General features: G+C 36.3%; 1 protein-coding gene across 3 annotated transcripts in view; it reads right to left on the reverse strand.

Moving 5' to 3' along the window:
• Positions 1–17324, reverse strand: part of LOC148956370 (mitochondrial 2-oxoglutarate/malate carrier protein-like) — a 79452-nt gene that overhangs the window by 17283 nt on the left and 44845 nt on the right. For all 3 annotated transcript variants that reach the window (XM_089107582.1, XM_089107541.1, XM_089107614.1), the window contains exons 4-5: positions 7933–8146; positions 2287–2386 (exon numbers count right to left, since the gene is read on the reverse strand). In XM_089107582.1, coding sequence (XP_088963708.1) covers positions 2287–2386; positions 7933–8146 — 314 coding nt within the window. The remainder of the gene's footprint in view (positions 1–2286; positions 2387–7932; positions 8147–17324) is intronic.

The following is a 17324-nucleotide window of genomic DNA, read 5'->3' on the forward strand; positions in this document are numbered from 1 at the left end:
TGACCTTATAGTAGTGGCTATGTTTATTTGGTTGGTTTAATATATATATATATTTTTTTTTTTTTTGTCCTTTTCCTTTGTAAACTGATGGAAATAAAGGAATCTTTCTGCCTATAACCAATTAGCTTTCTATATGTATAAAAGGGAAAGAACATAGATGAGGACTTACTATAATTTATAGTAATAAAACTAAATTGAAAAATGTGCTGATAACGAAATGTATAATTTTTGGAAGATAGCAAAGTACTGATTTTTTTTTTTTTTTATTTTTTTTTTTTTTTTTTTTTTTTTATAGTTTTAAAACAAATAAGATAAACTGTTAAAAATTAATACTGTTTCATCACGTGGCGGTAACCCTTTGAATAACCTCCCAGACAGCGTTGGGGGTTCTGAATCCGTTTCTTTATCTAAGTCGCAGGTCAAAAAGTTTACTTTTAGTCGAGACGCAGGGTGAAAGTGGTTCCCTTGTAAAATTCGGGATTTAGTTGTTTTTTTTCTTGTTGTTGTTGATGACGTGACTTAAATAATTAATTGAGCCACTGCGCACTGATTATTTGACCTTCTAGTAGTGGCTATGTTTATTTGGTTGGTTTAATATATATTTTTTTTTTTGTCCTTTTCCTTTGTAAACTGATGGAAATAAAGGAATCTTTCTGCCTATAACCAATTAGCTTTCTATACGTATAAAAGGGAAAGAACATAGATGAGGACTTACTATAATTTATAGTAATAAAACTAAATTGAAAAATTTGCTGATAACGAAATATATAATTTTTGGAAGATAGCAAAGAACTGATTTTTTTTTTTTTTTTTTTTTTTTTTTTTTTTTTTTTTTTTTTAGTTTTAAAACAAATAAGATAAACTGTTAAAAATTAATACTGTTTCATCACGTGGCGGTAACCCTTTGAATAGCCTCCCAGACAGCGTTGGGGGTTCTGAATCCGTTTCTTTATCTAAGTCGCAGGTCAAAAAGTTTACTTTTAGTCGAGACGCAGGGTGAAAGTGGTTCCCTTGTAAAATTCGGGATTTAGTTGTTTTTTTTCTTGTTGTTGTTGATGACGTGACTTAAATAATTAATTGAGCCAATGCGCACTGATTATTTGACCTTCTAGTAGTGGGTATGTTTATTTGGTTGGTTTAATTTTTTTTTTTTTTTTTTATTGTTTTTTTTTTTTTTTTTCCTTTTCCTTTGTAAACTGATGGAAATAAAGGAATCTTTCTGCCTATAACCAATTAGCTTTCTATACGTATAAAAGGGAAAGAACATAGATGAGGACTTACTATAATTTATAGTAATAAAACTAAATTGAAAAATGTGCTGATAACGAAATATATAATTTTTGGAAGATAGCAAAGTACTGATTTTTTTTTTTTTTTTTTTTTTTTTTTTTTTTTTTTTTTTTTTAGTGTTAAAACAAATAAGATAAACTTTTAAAAATTAATACTGTTCCAGTAAAGTACAAATAATACTAGCCTTTAGAGGGCTTGAAGACAGACACGTTTATTTATGGTTATTTTGTATCCTTTTTATGTTTGTCATCCATTGTTGATTGTAATTTCTCTTTAGGACCATACCCTAAATAGTCCCTGGATAATAATGAGTCAAATGAGGTACAACAGGCCTATATATTCAGACTATGGGAGGAAAGGGGAAGGTTGTTGGGAAGGTACAAACAACCTCACTTTGGGCCCTTTTATCATACAGATCTAATATCCTTGTACGACTTTGATTTCAACAGGGTGTAAAATGTCTACTCTTTCAATCGAACTGTATCTAAGGAGCCTCTGTTTTATTTAGATTAGTTGAATAATTTGGGACCCTTGCCTCTGGGATTACAAGGATTATGTCTTCTCTGGAAGAGCCTTTTTTGTACCTTTCCACTGTTTTCGCTAACACAGATACATTGAAGAGTTACCATATACCACACATGATCCGGCACCATATGAGGTTCCAGAGGCATTGGGCACAAGGGGCGTTTAAAAGGCGTCAGGTTGCCGTCCGATCGGTCCTTGAAAAAAGTACCATAACTTTTAATTTGCGGTCAAATGAGCCCTCCCCAAGCTTCCATGGCCATCGATTCTTTCTACACAATGAGCCCGAAAAAGAAAAAATAAAAGACGAAAAACGTTGGAGAGACTTTTTATTTAGTCAACGCTATTATATTGACCATCATTATCTGCAATAAGACCCATAGTTTCGGAAAAAAGGCTCCTAGCGAAATGATAGGAAACTTATAGTTCTTTGACAACTTGAAAAATACAAAAAAAAGGTGGAGGGTGACTTACCTAGTTTTGGCAATATCAACTGGCATAGATGCGGCTGTTGTGACGAGACCAGAAATCATGGAAGCCCAGAAATGAAGCACAATATTTTCCTTGAAGTAACCTATAAGAATAATGAAAATTTTCTTAGAGAGATCTGCGTCCAGAGGTCTCAAAACCCGCGACCATCTGCATACTAGGAAAGTATTCTACCTCTGTGCTATGTCATCGCATAAAATTGTCTACAAAAATCCTTTATCACAAAAAAAGAAAAAGAGAAAAAATAAATAAAAAAAATTCAGGAGCCAAATTAAAAATTCACAGTGATGGAGATGGAAACGTGTTAAAGAAGCTGCAAATTTAATTATGTAAGGAGGAAGAGGGGTGGGCAACACTAAGTAAATATGCAGGTGTATGGAGTTTATAGGGATCCAGTCCCTGTTGATTAATTCAAAAAAAAAAGTTTTCGTAAAGTTTTTAAAAGAAAAAGTAAAGAGTCATATCAAAACCTAAGATCAGCAGAAATAAAGACCTATATAATTGAAACTTAAAACGGGCAGAAACTTCTATCAATTAATAAATAAAATCTAAAAACAGAAATTAAATTAACTACTCACATCAAACATAAGTACATAAGTACTAATCATATCATAACATAAGAAAAATTTAGTACTAAAACTTTTTTTTTCTATTCCTAGCACACCCCTAGGACAACTTGCTTTTGCAAGTTCATGGACAGGCTAGAATATTTAGTTGAATGACTTTGTTTTTCATGTATTATATATATAAATATATGCATTTTTTAAGTTTAATTTTTATTAATAAACTTAACATAAAGATAACAGATACTTCTAGAGTGAAATAAACGGATCCGAAAACGAATAATAATTAAAATGAATATCAAATCAAACTTAATCAAAACAGGAATCACCGCAAACACGAGTAGGGCCATCGCACCCAAAACCTTCTAAAGGCCAAAGCATCAATGATGTTTTACTGTAATTCTTTAAGATTAGGGTTCAATCGAGCTTATTTAATGCAAAAAAGGAGATAAACAAACTTTAAATACACTTGCTCTGCGTCAAAATGTACGTTGAGATCTATAAACATAAAAATATTCTTTACTAATATGCAGTATGGCTCCCACTTCCCTCTTCGACACAACCTTACGCCTCAGCAATAAATAAAACAATTAAATCTTAACACCACGGTTCCTCCCACCCTGCACAGACCTACAACCACGTTACTTAGGTAAAGTAAAAACAACAAATTTAATATTCAAAGTAAAATAAATTAAATGTAAAAATCAATCTAAACTAGCATTAACTTTTCGACATTTAACTAAATAATTCTTTAAATTATTCTTGAAAGACCTAAGGGAGCTCCTAAATATCAGCTGTTGTTGAGGCATATTCTACACTTCTATAATGAAAATGATTGTTTTTTTTTCATGAAAACAAATTGTATTTCGGGGAGTGTGTTTTTTGTTTGTCATGACATGAAAAACAACAAAGCAAAAATAAACAATATCATGGCTGGTCAAGGTTTACAAATAAGAGTAGGGCTACTTCCCCTCCCTCTCAAACCGTCTAAACGGCTCGAGTGTCATTTGTGTTTTATTCAGTGTGGTTTTTGTTTTCAAAACATCGTCAAAAAAATAAGAGATATAAAAATCATTATAATAATCAAGATTATGGGAAAGAGCTAATGAAAGTAGACTAGCCTGTTTAATATATTTTCAATGTATAACGTATTAACAATGATATTAATTCCTGGAAGTCTAAGAAAATTTGAATTTTTCAAAATTAGAATTATAAAAGAGGAAATGTTTGAAATATATTTGTTTTCAGCAAAGCGCAAATGACGCTATGGACTTTAGAGGATTCGGGGGGAATTAGCACAACTCTTTTTTTGTGGTAATTTCTGTCTGGTTTAAGCTAGAATTGATTATTTATTTTAATATCTGTTTGCGTTATTACCCGTTTATTCATCTAAATCTGTTATCTTTGTGTTTCTGTGTTTCTTTATGTTATCTTTATCTGTTATCTTTATGTTTGATGTGATTAATAATTTTCCTTTCGTTTTGGGTTTCATTTATTTATTGATAGTAATTTCTGTCCGTTTTAAGTTTAGACTATCATAGGGCTTTATTTCTGTTCTTCTCAGTTTTTAATATGACTCTTTACTTTTCTTTTTAAAGCTTCTTTCTATTAAAACTTCTTTAAACAAATTTTATTTGTTTTTAAATAACAATTTCATTGTTGGTTAGTATGATAAGCAATTGCGCTGTTTCGTCACTTTTTTTTTTGCTTTAGAACCAAATGTTGGATTGTAACTTAAATGTTGTACAAAAGTTTTGCTGTACAGAGGTTTTCAATCAACAGTAGTTTTGTCGAATAAATATTTAATAACAGTTTTACTAACATAATTTTGGGTGGGCGAAGAGTAACCCCTGAAGAGGAACTCCCGAGAACCCCCTGAAGATTTCAACTCATTCTCTCAAGCTGTTCCTGAGATAATGCAGGCATGATATTTTGATAACCTGGGTACACATGGTTTCTTTCGTTCTGCATCGTTACTTCGGAGGGAGGGGACGTAGTCCAAGAGGGGCTCATAATACAAAGAATTTTAAGCAGATTGAAGACCAATCTTCGGACTCTTCCCTTTGGCCTCTCCCCTCAAGTCAAGTTCTGAGGTCTACTCACCCTCCAAACACTCCCTAAAACTTTCAGCTTGATCCCCAAAGCCGTTGACAGAATATTACACAAACAAAGTTTTGATCACCTTGCAACACATAGCGTCTTTTGATTTACCTTACTACTTAACCGTGAATAGATTATAGGTCTACCAGGTGATTAAAGTTCAAAGGCGTTTAGATGGATTGTAGATAACATATTTTTGGCCCTCGCCCCTTCTGCCCCTCCATCCCAATCCAAAATATTTTAGATGCGCCATATTGATATTCTCGTACATATAGTCTTTGGATTAACCTCGCTACTTAGACGTAAACAAATTCTAGCTCCCATGGACACTTTTAGCACAGAAGCATTGATGGATCAAAGACAACAATTGTGGCTATCTCCACCTCCCAAACACAGAGTTAGAAGTCCTCTTGCCTCCCCCCTGTAAGCTTGAACTGCACCCCCCCCCCCCAATCAGTTCCCAAGATATTGTGAATGTGCTATTCTGATAGACTTGATACGCATACTTTCTTAAGATTTACCTCTGTCCCCTCCCCAAGTCACAGTTTGAGGTTTACTTGACCCTGAAATACTTCCTGAAGGTCCCAGCTCGATCTCTAGATTCTTGAGATATTGCAGATACCTTGTTTTGCTAACCAGAGTAAATATAATGTATTTTGAAATATGTTACTACTTCACCATGAATTCGGTGTGCAACTACATAATGTGGCTTTATTTGGGCATATACTGCGTATATCATTATCAGATAGTCATATATGCACCGCTTCCTGGGTAGTAAAAGCCAGCATTGTGAGGTTGAATTATCTTGCCTGCATAGCTGGGAGGACCTTGTATTAATTGGGTCTTTAATTCCCTCAAGGCATTGCCATCATTTAATAGCCATCCATCAACTTATCGCAAAAAATTATATTTTCAAGGTTATCTCAAACAGTATTGAAGCACCAGAGCACTAAATTAACAAGGCAAGGTTACCGTATGTTATTAGAAATTTACTTCAAATTCTGACTAATGTAGTGCAGAGATTCTTTAATTCCGCATTTTGTCCACTCTAATACTTGTCACAGTCAAGCGTTAAACTTTCCCTAGGTTCAATATACCTAGAAAATCGAAATTTAAATTGTTTCAATTTTTATTCCGATGAAGACCACAACGTGTAGTGTGTACTTTAATATTACAAACATAAACTGATTTAAATCACACAGTGGCAGTATTCCACATTACACTCCTCAAGGTGCATATTCGGAAACATCTTTATTATGAACTACAGATCAAAAGCGGTGAACAAAAAAGTCCCGCTGAGTGCAACTTCTTGGTTGTTAAGTGACTGTTGAAAACCCATATGATGAGGATAAATGCATTTAAAAAGCAGTTCGACTTATGCCCTTCTTACGTAATAACCCTTTTGTGTCGTAACAAAACGAGTTTGCAATCTAATTAAAACGCCAGAAAGTGAACTCTTTCAGTGTTTCTAATTATCTAATTATTTTTTAAACCATATTTCTTTGAAGGAGCAGAAGAAGATGCACTACATAATGGTAAGTCTCAATCCACTCCCTTACGTCTTCTAGCATCTTATCCTGGAAGCTAAAAGTATTTGGTTTATTCTCCACACTACAATTTGATAAAAGTGTAAAAATAAATACGATCCACTGGGTGCTATTTTCTTTATGTGTGTGTCGAAAATTTCATTTGTTGAGGATCCCTGACGTGCTTCTTAATGAATTACAGTTGTTTATTTACAACTTGTTTTCGACATAATTAATATAAGGAAACAACGTAACGAAACATACAAAATAAAACAGCAAAATAACGTTCACCTCCCCACCCCTTTTCTGGCATTTTACGAAGGAAGATAACGTTAAAAATTTTAAACTACACTCTGACAGAAGAATGCAAATAAATAAATCCATCGAGTACCCGTTTTGTTATGCGTTTTGAAAAAAAAAAAAAAACATCCCTCATAATTTCCCATAACTAATTCCAGTCCTTTATTTACAAGTAGCAACGGGAACCAAAATTAGTCAACAAAATTAAAATACATCAATTTCTGGGCTACTAGATTTTATCATGGGTTTTAAAGTCATCCGTGCCTTTTTTTTAAATATCGTCGATGGTATAATGGTAAAGTCTACGATCAAAGGATATGGAAAATTAATACCCAAAAAGTAAAGACCAGTGTCAAGGATTAAGCTGTATGGGCCAGTGTTGGATCGCATGTCTAATTGGAAACTCACGACTCTTCACGTTAACCAACAAATCACACATGACTAAACTGAAGTACAACATAAAGGGAGTATATACAAGAAATTTATTAGAATGTAAACATGAACTGGAGCTCACTAGTATAGTAGTTTCTTAAGAGTCACTACTAGAGACACTTATACTAGTTTTCTAACTATGCCATTTTCATTTGTTTCCTCTAATATCTATTGGCTCTATTTTGATAGCTCCACGTAAATATTTTTTTTACAACCAACCTATAGTAAGTTTTGTTGATAATTGGAGAAGGTTTGCTGCTTGTCACAAAAACGTGCATTGAGATCCCAGGGTGAGACTGGAAATCAATCCACTAGACAGAATAACCAGCAACATTGGTGGCTCTCAATTCTTATTGAAACTATGCTAAAACCGGACTTCGTAATATAACTAAATCCCGACTTCGTACAAAAAGAAAATGACGAAGCACTACAAAGAGAAAACAAATCTTGGTTCCCTGTCTGGTGGGGGGGGGGGGAGGGACAAACAGGTGAATTTTATGGCAGCTGGTTTTAAATTATTCTTGGAGGAAGGAGATAGAGGGGAGCCCTAGATATTTTTAGGCATGTTCATAATCATAACTTTTACTTTGAAGGGAGGGGTCAAACTAGGTAGATGAATCTTTTAGATATTGATCTTTTCGTCCACAAGGTTTTAGCCCTTTTGCCTCTAGATTAAAAATTATTTACCCTTAAACTTAAAAGACTCTTACCAGTAGACATGAGTACTTGTTTGGCCTGTGAGTAAGATGCAAGTTGAGCAGCATTGACTACCATTGCTCGGCCCATTGTTGGTATGGCTCCTCTCCAAAGGGTAAAAAGACCTTCTTCACGGACCATTCGCAAAATTGCATCAAAGACATTTTTGTAGTTACGTCTTTCAGCAGCGGGAAGTCGCCCATCAGCAGTCATTCTAATCAGCGATACCTTTTAAACAAAAACGTAATATTAGCGACGCATAAGAAATAGCTTAGTCTTTAAAGAAAGATTGGCAAACTAGCTTTTCAATAATACTGTAGACCTACAGTACTATAAAATAAGGCTAAAATATATTCCATATTACATGTACCGTAAAAATATAAACTACGATTAAAAATAAAGGCAAAACATAAAATTTCTTTTGAAAAATTTGCTCTAGTCTTCACGGGAAATATAAAGTGCTAGTTATCCTTTTAAGCTATGTCAAATAGTCTGTACCACAACATCATCACTGATAATAATACTTTCTCCAAAAATACTGGAATCCTATCATACATTGTTTTGTTTCAAGTTGCAGAATAAACTCATAAAGTATTACACTTCTGTTTCAAATAGCAACGAGCGGTTCAATATTTTAAGGGGGTATAGAGTAGACATGTCGAAAGGCCAAAAAAGTAAATTATGTGAAAATTGATGGGAAATTCCAGGAAATTTGGACAAACAAATTTGTTTTTTTCTGATTCTTATTGTACAACTAGAGGGACAAGGACAGATAACATTTTCTCAAATAGACCTGACCGAACTCCGATTTAATAGAACCAAACTCCGATTTAATAGAAGGAAACGCTTAATTTTCGATAAAAACTGTGATAGTCTTGATACATAATTTCTAAATGGTATAGCTTCCATGTGTGGAGAAATTAAACAACAATCTTCATATATGAAAAATGTTAATCTAGTTGATCAAGGTATACAGACCCCTCAATTACCTAAATAAGGCAAATTCCGAGCAATAGAAATGATAAGCAACATATACAGACAAGGATATAGACAAATAAGCCAGCAAAACTGTATTTGCGACCGGCAATGAAGTACAAACACTTCAAGCAAATTGGCAACCCAGCATCTCAGGAAACAGAAGCTAATGAGCGGGGTATAATTTGCAAAACACAACTCAAAGATTTTCGACAACAAACCTATTGAGACCAAACCATGGCCGTCCCTCCTCTTAAAAAATGTCGTCCGCCACCATTATCAATATTTGTTAATGATGGAAAAAAGTATAGCGAATATTTCCATAACAGTTAATTTAGCCAAGTGGAATAGTTTATTTTTATATGCTACATACACGGAACGTTAGAAATTATGTGTATATTTTGTTCTGTGCTGATCTGTTTCTTTGCTTTTTCTTCTTTTTTTTCTCCTCACATATTTTTTCTTCGTCGAATAGGATTATGTCTAAAAATTTGCAGTCCAGTTTTGTCGTGAATGATTTCATTGCTTTTAATCTATCGTCTTTCTTTTTTCTTCGTTTTTATAGCCGTTGATATTACCGGCGACAAAGCCTTGCGGCTGATAACCGATGGTTTAAGGTATTATATTGTCTGTCAATTTAAAAATCGATCCATATTTAATGCTAGCGTCTTCCTTTGGCTGCTGACTACGACATAAACCTATACCTAAACAATACCTAACTTAAAATTAGCTTCGCACTGAATACTTAAAGATATGTATTCAGTATTCTCCCACTAGGTAGTAGAAAGGCCTCAGGAGGTCCGAACATGACCACGTGGTCATGTCAGCATTTTTAATACTGACAGGGCTCCATATATGGGCATAGCCTCCCTAGGGAGAATGATTGCGTAATCGGTCAATGACCTCTTTTTCCAAGGTCAATTTATTTGATGTTTCTATGTGTAATAACTCCGGAACGAAGGTTGCACATGCGCATTGAATTCTAACGGGAACAATGTTATTGATCTAGGACTCGAGGGGGAAGTGAATTTCCGAGAACTTGATTGCTTAATCAAAGTGTGTCAACAACAACAACATCGACCTTGACATTCGCTGAGAGCGTGCACTTACAACAACAACAACATCGACCTTGGAACACCTGTGCTGTCGACCTCAATTCACCTATCGTGAATCAATAATTCCCCTTAGAAACAACAAATTAATCCCCCTTTCTTGACAGATCAATCAACCAATGACATCATCTGTCAGACTTTAAAAATTTTCGCCTAGAAACGATTCTCCAGGAATAAATCCAAGTCAATAATGTCTTTGCCTCGGAAACGACTCTTTTGGTCGAACTCCAAAGGATATTAATAGCCATAGGCCATGGAAACAATTCTCCAAGAAACATCTTAGCGATGAATTGTTTTAGCGCGGGAATCAGGTTTCTTATTAATTTGAAATGCATTAGCGCAGAGATGCCAAAAACAAAAGGAACACGCTGAATTACGTTTAGGGATTATTTGGGCGAAACTGTTTTAGACAGGTTATGGAACTATTTCGGCGAAACAGTTAGAGACATTTTAAAAGATGATTTTTGAAGAGATTTTAGAAGGGAATTTAATGGTGAAACTCTGTGGTCATTATAATACACAAGTTTCATTTGAACAATGTTGTGAGGTCCTCTAACCCAACCCCAAAGGGTTCCAATCCTCCTACCCCAACCCCGAAAGAAGCCACCGGTCCTCAAAGGCCCCCCAAGCTCCCAAAGGTCCACCGACGCCCCCAAAGGCCCACCCAGACCCCCAAAGGCCATCCCCGGGCCCCCCAAAGGCACATCGGGCTCCCAAAGGACCAACGGGGTCCCAAAGGCCCTCCACCGGTCCCCAAATGTCCCCCAGGCCCCCAACTGCCCCCCCCCCGGACCCCCAAAGGCCCTCCCTGTGCCCCAAAGGCCCTCCCTGTGCCCCAAAGGCCCTCCCCCGGCCCCCAAAGGTCCCCCAGCCCAGAGACGTGCTGTCGGGATGCGCCGGGGGCCAGGAAAGCACCTCATGATGCGCCGCACGGCTGCGCCGCGGGTCAGGACAGCGACGCAGGGGTGCGCCGCAGGGATGCGCCGCAGGAACGCGCCACAGGATGCGCCGCAGGGATGCGCCGCAAAAAAAAGTAAACTCAAAAGTAAAAATTTCGAAATGTTATCCCCCAACCGCCCTCCTCAGACCCCCCCAGGCCCTCCCCCGGTCCCCAAAGGTCCCCCCGAGCTCCCCAAGGACCCCCGGCCCTCAAGGGACCCACAGACCCTCAAAGGCTCTCCCCGAGCACCCGTCTTTCGTTGAGGTGTGTTGTCTGAAACCTATGATTTGGGATGTGTAGTTTGCTACTTCAGGCCTTTCTGAGCTAAGGTTTCCTAGTATTTCCTAGGTGAATGTTGTCTGAAACCAATAGTTTGGGATGAGTAGTTTGCTATTTCAGGCTTTTATGAGCTAGGTTTCTTAGCCTTTCGTTGGTGTGTGTTGACTGAAACTTATGATTTGGGATATGTAGTTTGCTATTTTTGACTTTTCTGAGTTGGATTTCTTAGTCTTTCATAGGTGTGTGGTGTCTGAAACCTATGATTTGGGATGTGTAGTTTGCTATTTTCGACTTTTCTGAGCTGGATTTCTTAGCCTTTCATAGGTATGCGTTGTCAGAAAATTATGATTTGGGATGTATAGTTTGCTATTTCAGGCTTTTCTGAGCTAAGGTTTTCTAGTATTTCGTAGGTGATTGTTGTCTGAAACCAATAGCTTGGGGTGAGTAGTTTGCTATTTTTGACATTTCTGAGCTAGGTTTCTTAGTCTTTCGTTGGTGTGTGTTGACTGAAACCGATGATTTGGGATATGTAGTTTGCTATTTTTGACTTTTCTGAGCTGGAGTTCTTAGTCTTTCATAGGTGTGTGTTGTCTGAAACCTATGATTTGGGATGGGTGGATTGCTAATTTTGACCTTTCTGAGCTGGATTTCTTAGACTTTCATAGGTGTTTATTGTCTGAAACCTATAGTTTGGGATGACTAGTTTGCTATTTTTGACTTTTCTGAGCTAGGTTTCTTAGCCGTTCATAGGTGAGTGTTGTCTGAAACCTATGATTTGGGATATGTAATTTGCTATTTCCAACTTTTCATAACCGGATTTCTTAGTCTTTCGTAGGTGTGTGGTGTCTGAAACCTATGAATTGGGATGTGCGGGTTGCTATTTTTTGACTTTTCTGAGCTGGATTTCTTAGCCATTCGTAGGTGTGTGTTGACTGAAACCTATGATTTGGGATGGTTAATTTGCTATTTTTGACTTTTCTGAGCTAGATTTCTTAGCCTATCATATGTGTGTCCTTTCAGAAAATTATGATTTGGGAGGTGTAGTTTGCTTTTTGGACTTTTCAGAGCTAGGATTCTTAGTCACTCATAGGTGTTTGTTGTCTGAAACTTCGAGTTTGGGATGAGTAGTTGGCTATTTCAGACTTTTCTGAGCTAAGGTTTCTTAGTATTTCGTAGGTGAATGCTGTCTGAAACTTATGATTTGGGATATGTAAATTACTATTTCGGGCTTTTCTGAGTTGGATTTCTTAGTCTTTCATAGGTGTGTAGTGTCTGAAACCTATGATTTGGGATGTGTAGTTTGCTATTTTCGACTTTTCTGAGCTAGATTTCTTAGCCTTTCATAGGTATGTGTTGTCAGAACATTATGATTTGGGATGTGTAGTTTGCTATTTCAGGCTTTTCTGTGCAAAGGTTTTCTAGTATTTCGTAGGTGAATGTTGTCTGAAACCAATAGTTTGGGATGAGTAGTGTGCTATTTTTGACTTGTCTGAGCTAGGTTTCTTAGTCTTTCGTTGGTGTTTGTTGACTGAAACCTATGATTTGGGATATGTAGTTTGCTATTTTTGTCTTTTCTGAGTTGGATTTCTTAGTCTTTCATAGGTGTGTGTTGTCTGAAACCTATGATTTGGGATGGGTGGATTGCTACTTTTGACTTTTCTGAGCTGGATTTCTTAGCCTTTCATAGGTGTTTGTTGTCTGAAACCTATAGTTTGGGATGACTAGTTTGCTATTTTTGACTTTTCTGAGCTAGGTTTCTTAGCCGTTCATAGGTGAGTGTTGTCTGAAACCTATGATTTGGGATATGTAATTTGCTATTTCTGACTTTTCATAACCGGATTTCTTAGTCTTTCGTAGGTGTGTGATGTCTGAAACCTATGATTTGGGGGTGTGTGGGTTGCTATTTTTTGACTTTTCTGAGCAGGATTTCATAGTCATTCGTAGGTGTGTGTTGACTGAAACCTATGATTTGGGATGGTTAATTTGCTATTTTTGACTTTTCTGAGCTAGATTTTTTAGCCTTTCATAGGTGTGTCCTTTCAGAAAATTATGATTTGGGAGGTATAGTTTGCTTTTTGGACTTTTCAGAGCTAGGATTCTTAGTCACTCATAGGTGTTTGTTGTCTGAAACTTCGAGTTTGGGTTGAGTAGTTGGCTATTTCAGACTTTTCTGAGCTAAGGTTTCTTAGTATTTCGTAGGTGAATGCTGTCTGAAACATATGATTTGGGATATAGTACTTCGTAGGTGAATGCTGTCTGAAACTTATGATTTGGGATATGTAAATTACTATTTCGGGCTTTTCTGAGTTAGATTTCTTAGTCTTTCATAGGTGTGTGATGTCTGAAACCTATGATTTGGGATGTATAGTTTGCTATTTTCGACTTTTCTGAACTAGGTTTCTTAGCCTTTCATAGGTATGTGTTGTCAGAAAATTGTGATTTGGGATGTGTAGTTTGCTATTTCAGGCTTTTCTGAGCTATAATTTTCTAGTATTTAGTAGGTGAATGTTGTCTGAAACCAGTAGTTTGGGATGAGTAGTTTGCTATTTTTGAATTTTATGATCTAGGTTACTTAGTATTTCTTTGGTGTGTGTTGACTGAAACCTATGATTTGGGATATGTAGTTTGCTATTTATTACTTTTCTGAGCTAGATTTATTATACTTTCATAGGCGTGTGTTGAATGAAACCTATGATTGGGTTGAGTGGTTTGCTATTTTTGTCTTTTCTGAGCTAGATTTTTTAGCCGTTCATAGGTGTGTGTTGTCTGGAACTTATGATTTGGGATGTGTAGTTTGCTATTTGAACTTTTCAGAGCTATGATTCTTAGTCCGTCATAGGCGTTTGTTGTCTGAAACTTCTAGTTTGGGATGAGTAGTTTCGCTATTTCAGGCTTTTCTGAGCTAAGGTTTCTTAGTCTTTCATAGGTGAATGATGTCTGAAACCTATGATTTGGGATATGTAAATTACTATTTCGGGCTTTTCTGAGTGGGATTTCTTAGTCTTTCATAGGTGTGTGTTGTCTGAAACCTATGATTTGGGATGGGTGGATTGCTACTTTTGACTTTTCTGAGCTGAATTTCTTAGCCTTTCATAGGTGTTTGTTGTCTGAAACCTATAGTTTGGGATGACTAGTTTGCTATTTTTGACTTTTCTGAGCTAGGTTTCTTAGCCGTTCATAGGTGAGTGTTGTCTGAAACATATGATTTGGGATCTGTAAATTACTATTTCGGGCTTTTCTTAGCTAGATTTCTTAGTCTTTCGTTGGTGTGTGTTGTCTGAAACCTATGATTTGGGATGGATGGATTGCTACTTTTGACTTTTATGAGCTGGATTTCTTAGCCTTTCATAGGTGTTTGTTGTCTGAAACCTATAGTTTGGGATGACTAGTTTGCTATTTTTGACTTTTCTGAGCTAGATTTCTTAGCCTTTCATAGGTGTGTCCTTTCAGAAAATTATGATTTGGGATATGTAAATTACTATTTCGGGCTTTTCTGAGTTGGATTTCTTAGTCTTTCATAGGTATGTGTTGTCTGAAACCTAAGATTTGGGGTGTGTGGGTTGCTATTTTTTTACTTTTCCGAGCTGGATTTCGTAGCCGTTCATAGGTGAGTGTTGTCTGAAACTTATGATTTGGGATGGTTAATTTGCTATTTCCGGCTTTTATTAGCTAGGTTTCATAGCCTTTCATAGGTGTATGTTGTCAGAAAATTACGATTTGGGATGTGTAGTTTGCTATTTGAACTTTTCAGAGCTAGGATTCTTAGTCCATCATAGGTGTTTGTTGTCTGAAACCAATAGTTTGGGATGACTAGTTTGCTATTTCAGACATTTCTGAGCTAGATTTCTTAGCCGCTCATAGGAGTGTGTAGTCTGAAACTTATGATTTGGGATATGTAAATTACGTTTTCGGGCTTTTCTGAGTTGGACACTTCTAAATTTTTCCACACACGAAAACTTACACACACACACGTCAAAACTCACACACACAAAAGCTTAGACACACAAAAACTTACACAAACACACACAAAAACTTACACCCACACGCAAAAACTTACACCCACACGCAAAAACTAAAATGCACACAAAAACTTACATCTACACAAAAACTTACACACACAATAAAAATTAAACACACGCACAAAAACTTACACACACACACACAAACTTACACACACACACGAAAACTTAAGCACACACACACACACACAAATACATACACAAAAAAAACTTACATATGCACACTAAAACTTAAATGCACATAAAAACTTACATGCACACAAAAACTTACACACACACACAAAATCTTACACGCACACACAAAAACTTACACACACACACGAACACTTACACTCACACAAACAAAAACTTACACACACACACACACAAACAAATACACACCCACACAATAAAACAAACACACACACACACGAAAAATTACACACACACACCAAAACAGACACACACAAAAACTTACACACACACACACACACACAAAAACTTACACATGCACACGAAAACTTACATGCACACAAAAACTTACATGCACACAAAAACTTACACACACACACACACACACACAAAAACACACAAAAACATACACACAAACACACACGCAAACACTCACACAAACAAAAAAACTTACACACACACACACACACACACACACACAAACTTACACATGCACACGAAAACTTACATGCACACAAAAACTTACATGCACACAAAAACTTACACACACACACACACACACACACACAAAACTCACACACACACACACACACGAAAACTTACACACACATGCCAAAACTTACACACACAAAAACTTACACACAAACACAAAGACACACACACAAAAAAAAAACTTACACATTAACATAAAAAAAAACTCACAAACACACGCACAAAAAAATAAAAACACACATAAACACACCCACACAAAAAACACACACACCCAAACGAAAACATACACACACACGCCAAAAAAAACACACACAAAAACACACACACACACACACACACACACACACACAAACAAACAAACACACACAAAAACTACACACACACACACACAAAAACACAAAAAATCTAACAAAACCACACAATAAAACGTAAACAAAAAGAAAAAATCTTCGACACACAAAAAATTACACACACACACACAAAAAATTACACCCACACGCACAAACTAACATGAACACAAAAAATAACATGCACACACAAACTAACATACACGCACAAACACTTACACACACACAAAAACTAAAACACTCACAAAAACTTACACACACACACACACACACACACACACTTACAAATTCACACGAAAAATGACATTCACACAAAAACTTACACACACACAAAAAAACACACACTAAAACTTACACACATACACTAAAAATCTAACACACACAAAAGCATAGACACACAAACACTAACACACACACACACACAAAAACTTACAAACACACTCAAAAACTAACATGCACACAGAAACTTACATGCACACAAAAACTTACACACACAAAAACTTAAACACACGCACAAAAACTCACACTAAAACTCAAACACTAACACACACACACTCTAACACATACTCACACACACGCAAACTTACGAGAACACACGCCAAAACTTACACACACACAAAAACTTACACACACTTACCATATCACAGTTACATTGTCTTAATTTTTCAAATTTCATTTTGAATTTCTGTCGTGAAATGCAATAGTTGGAATATTTCAGTAGTGACTTGTTGTGCTTTACCTTCTCATAGTTACATTCTCTTGATTTTTAGAAGTTCATTTTGAATTTCTGTCATGAAATGCAAGAGTTGGAAAATTGGGGTCTTAGTCCACCAACCCGAATGGTGGAAATCCACTAACTCAGTATTGGGATCCCAGTCCACCAGACTGAACGGTGAAAGTTCACTAGCTCAGAATTGGAGTCTTAGTCCACCAGTCTGAATGGTGGAAATTCACTAGCTCAAGATTGGGGTCTCAGTCCACCAATCTGAATGGTGGAAATTCACTGTTTAAGTTAGGTTAGGTTAACATAACATGAGCGCTCATGATAACTTAACCTAACCTTTTCCGGCG

Source organism: Artemia sp. Qi Xiang Cuo, chromosome 1 (assembly GCF_049724085.1).
Source record: "Artemia sp. Qi Xiang Cuo chromosome 1, ASM4972408v1, whole genome shotgun sequence".
Lineage (NCBI taxonomy): Eukaryota > Metazoa > Arthropoda > Branchiopoda > Anostraca > Artemiidae > Artemia > Artemia sp. Qi Xiang Cuo.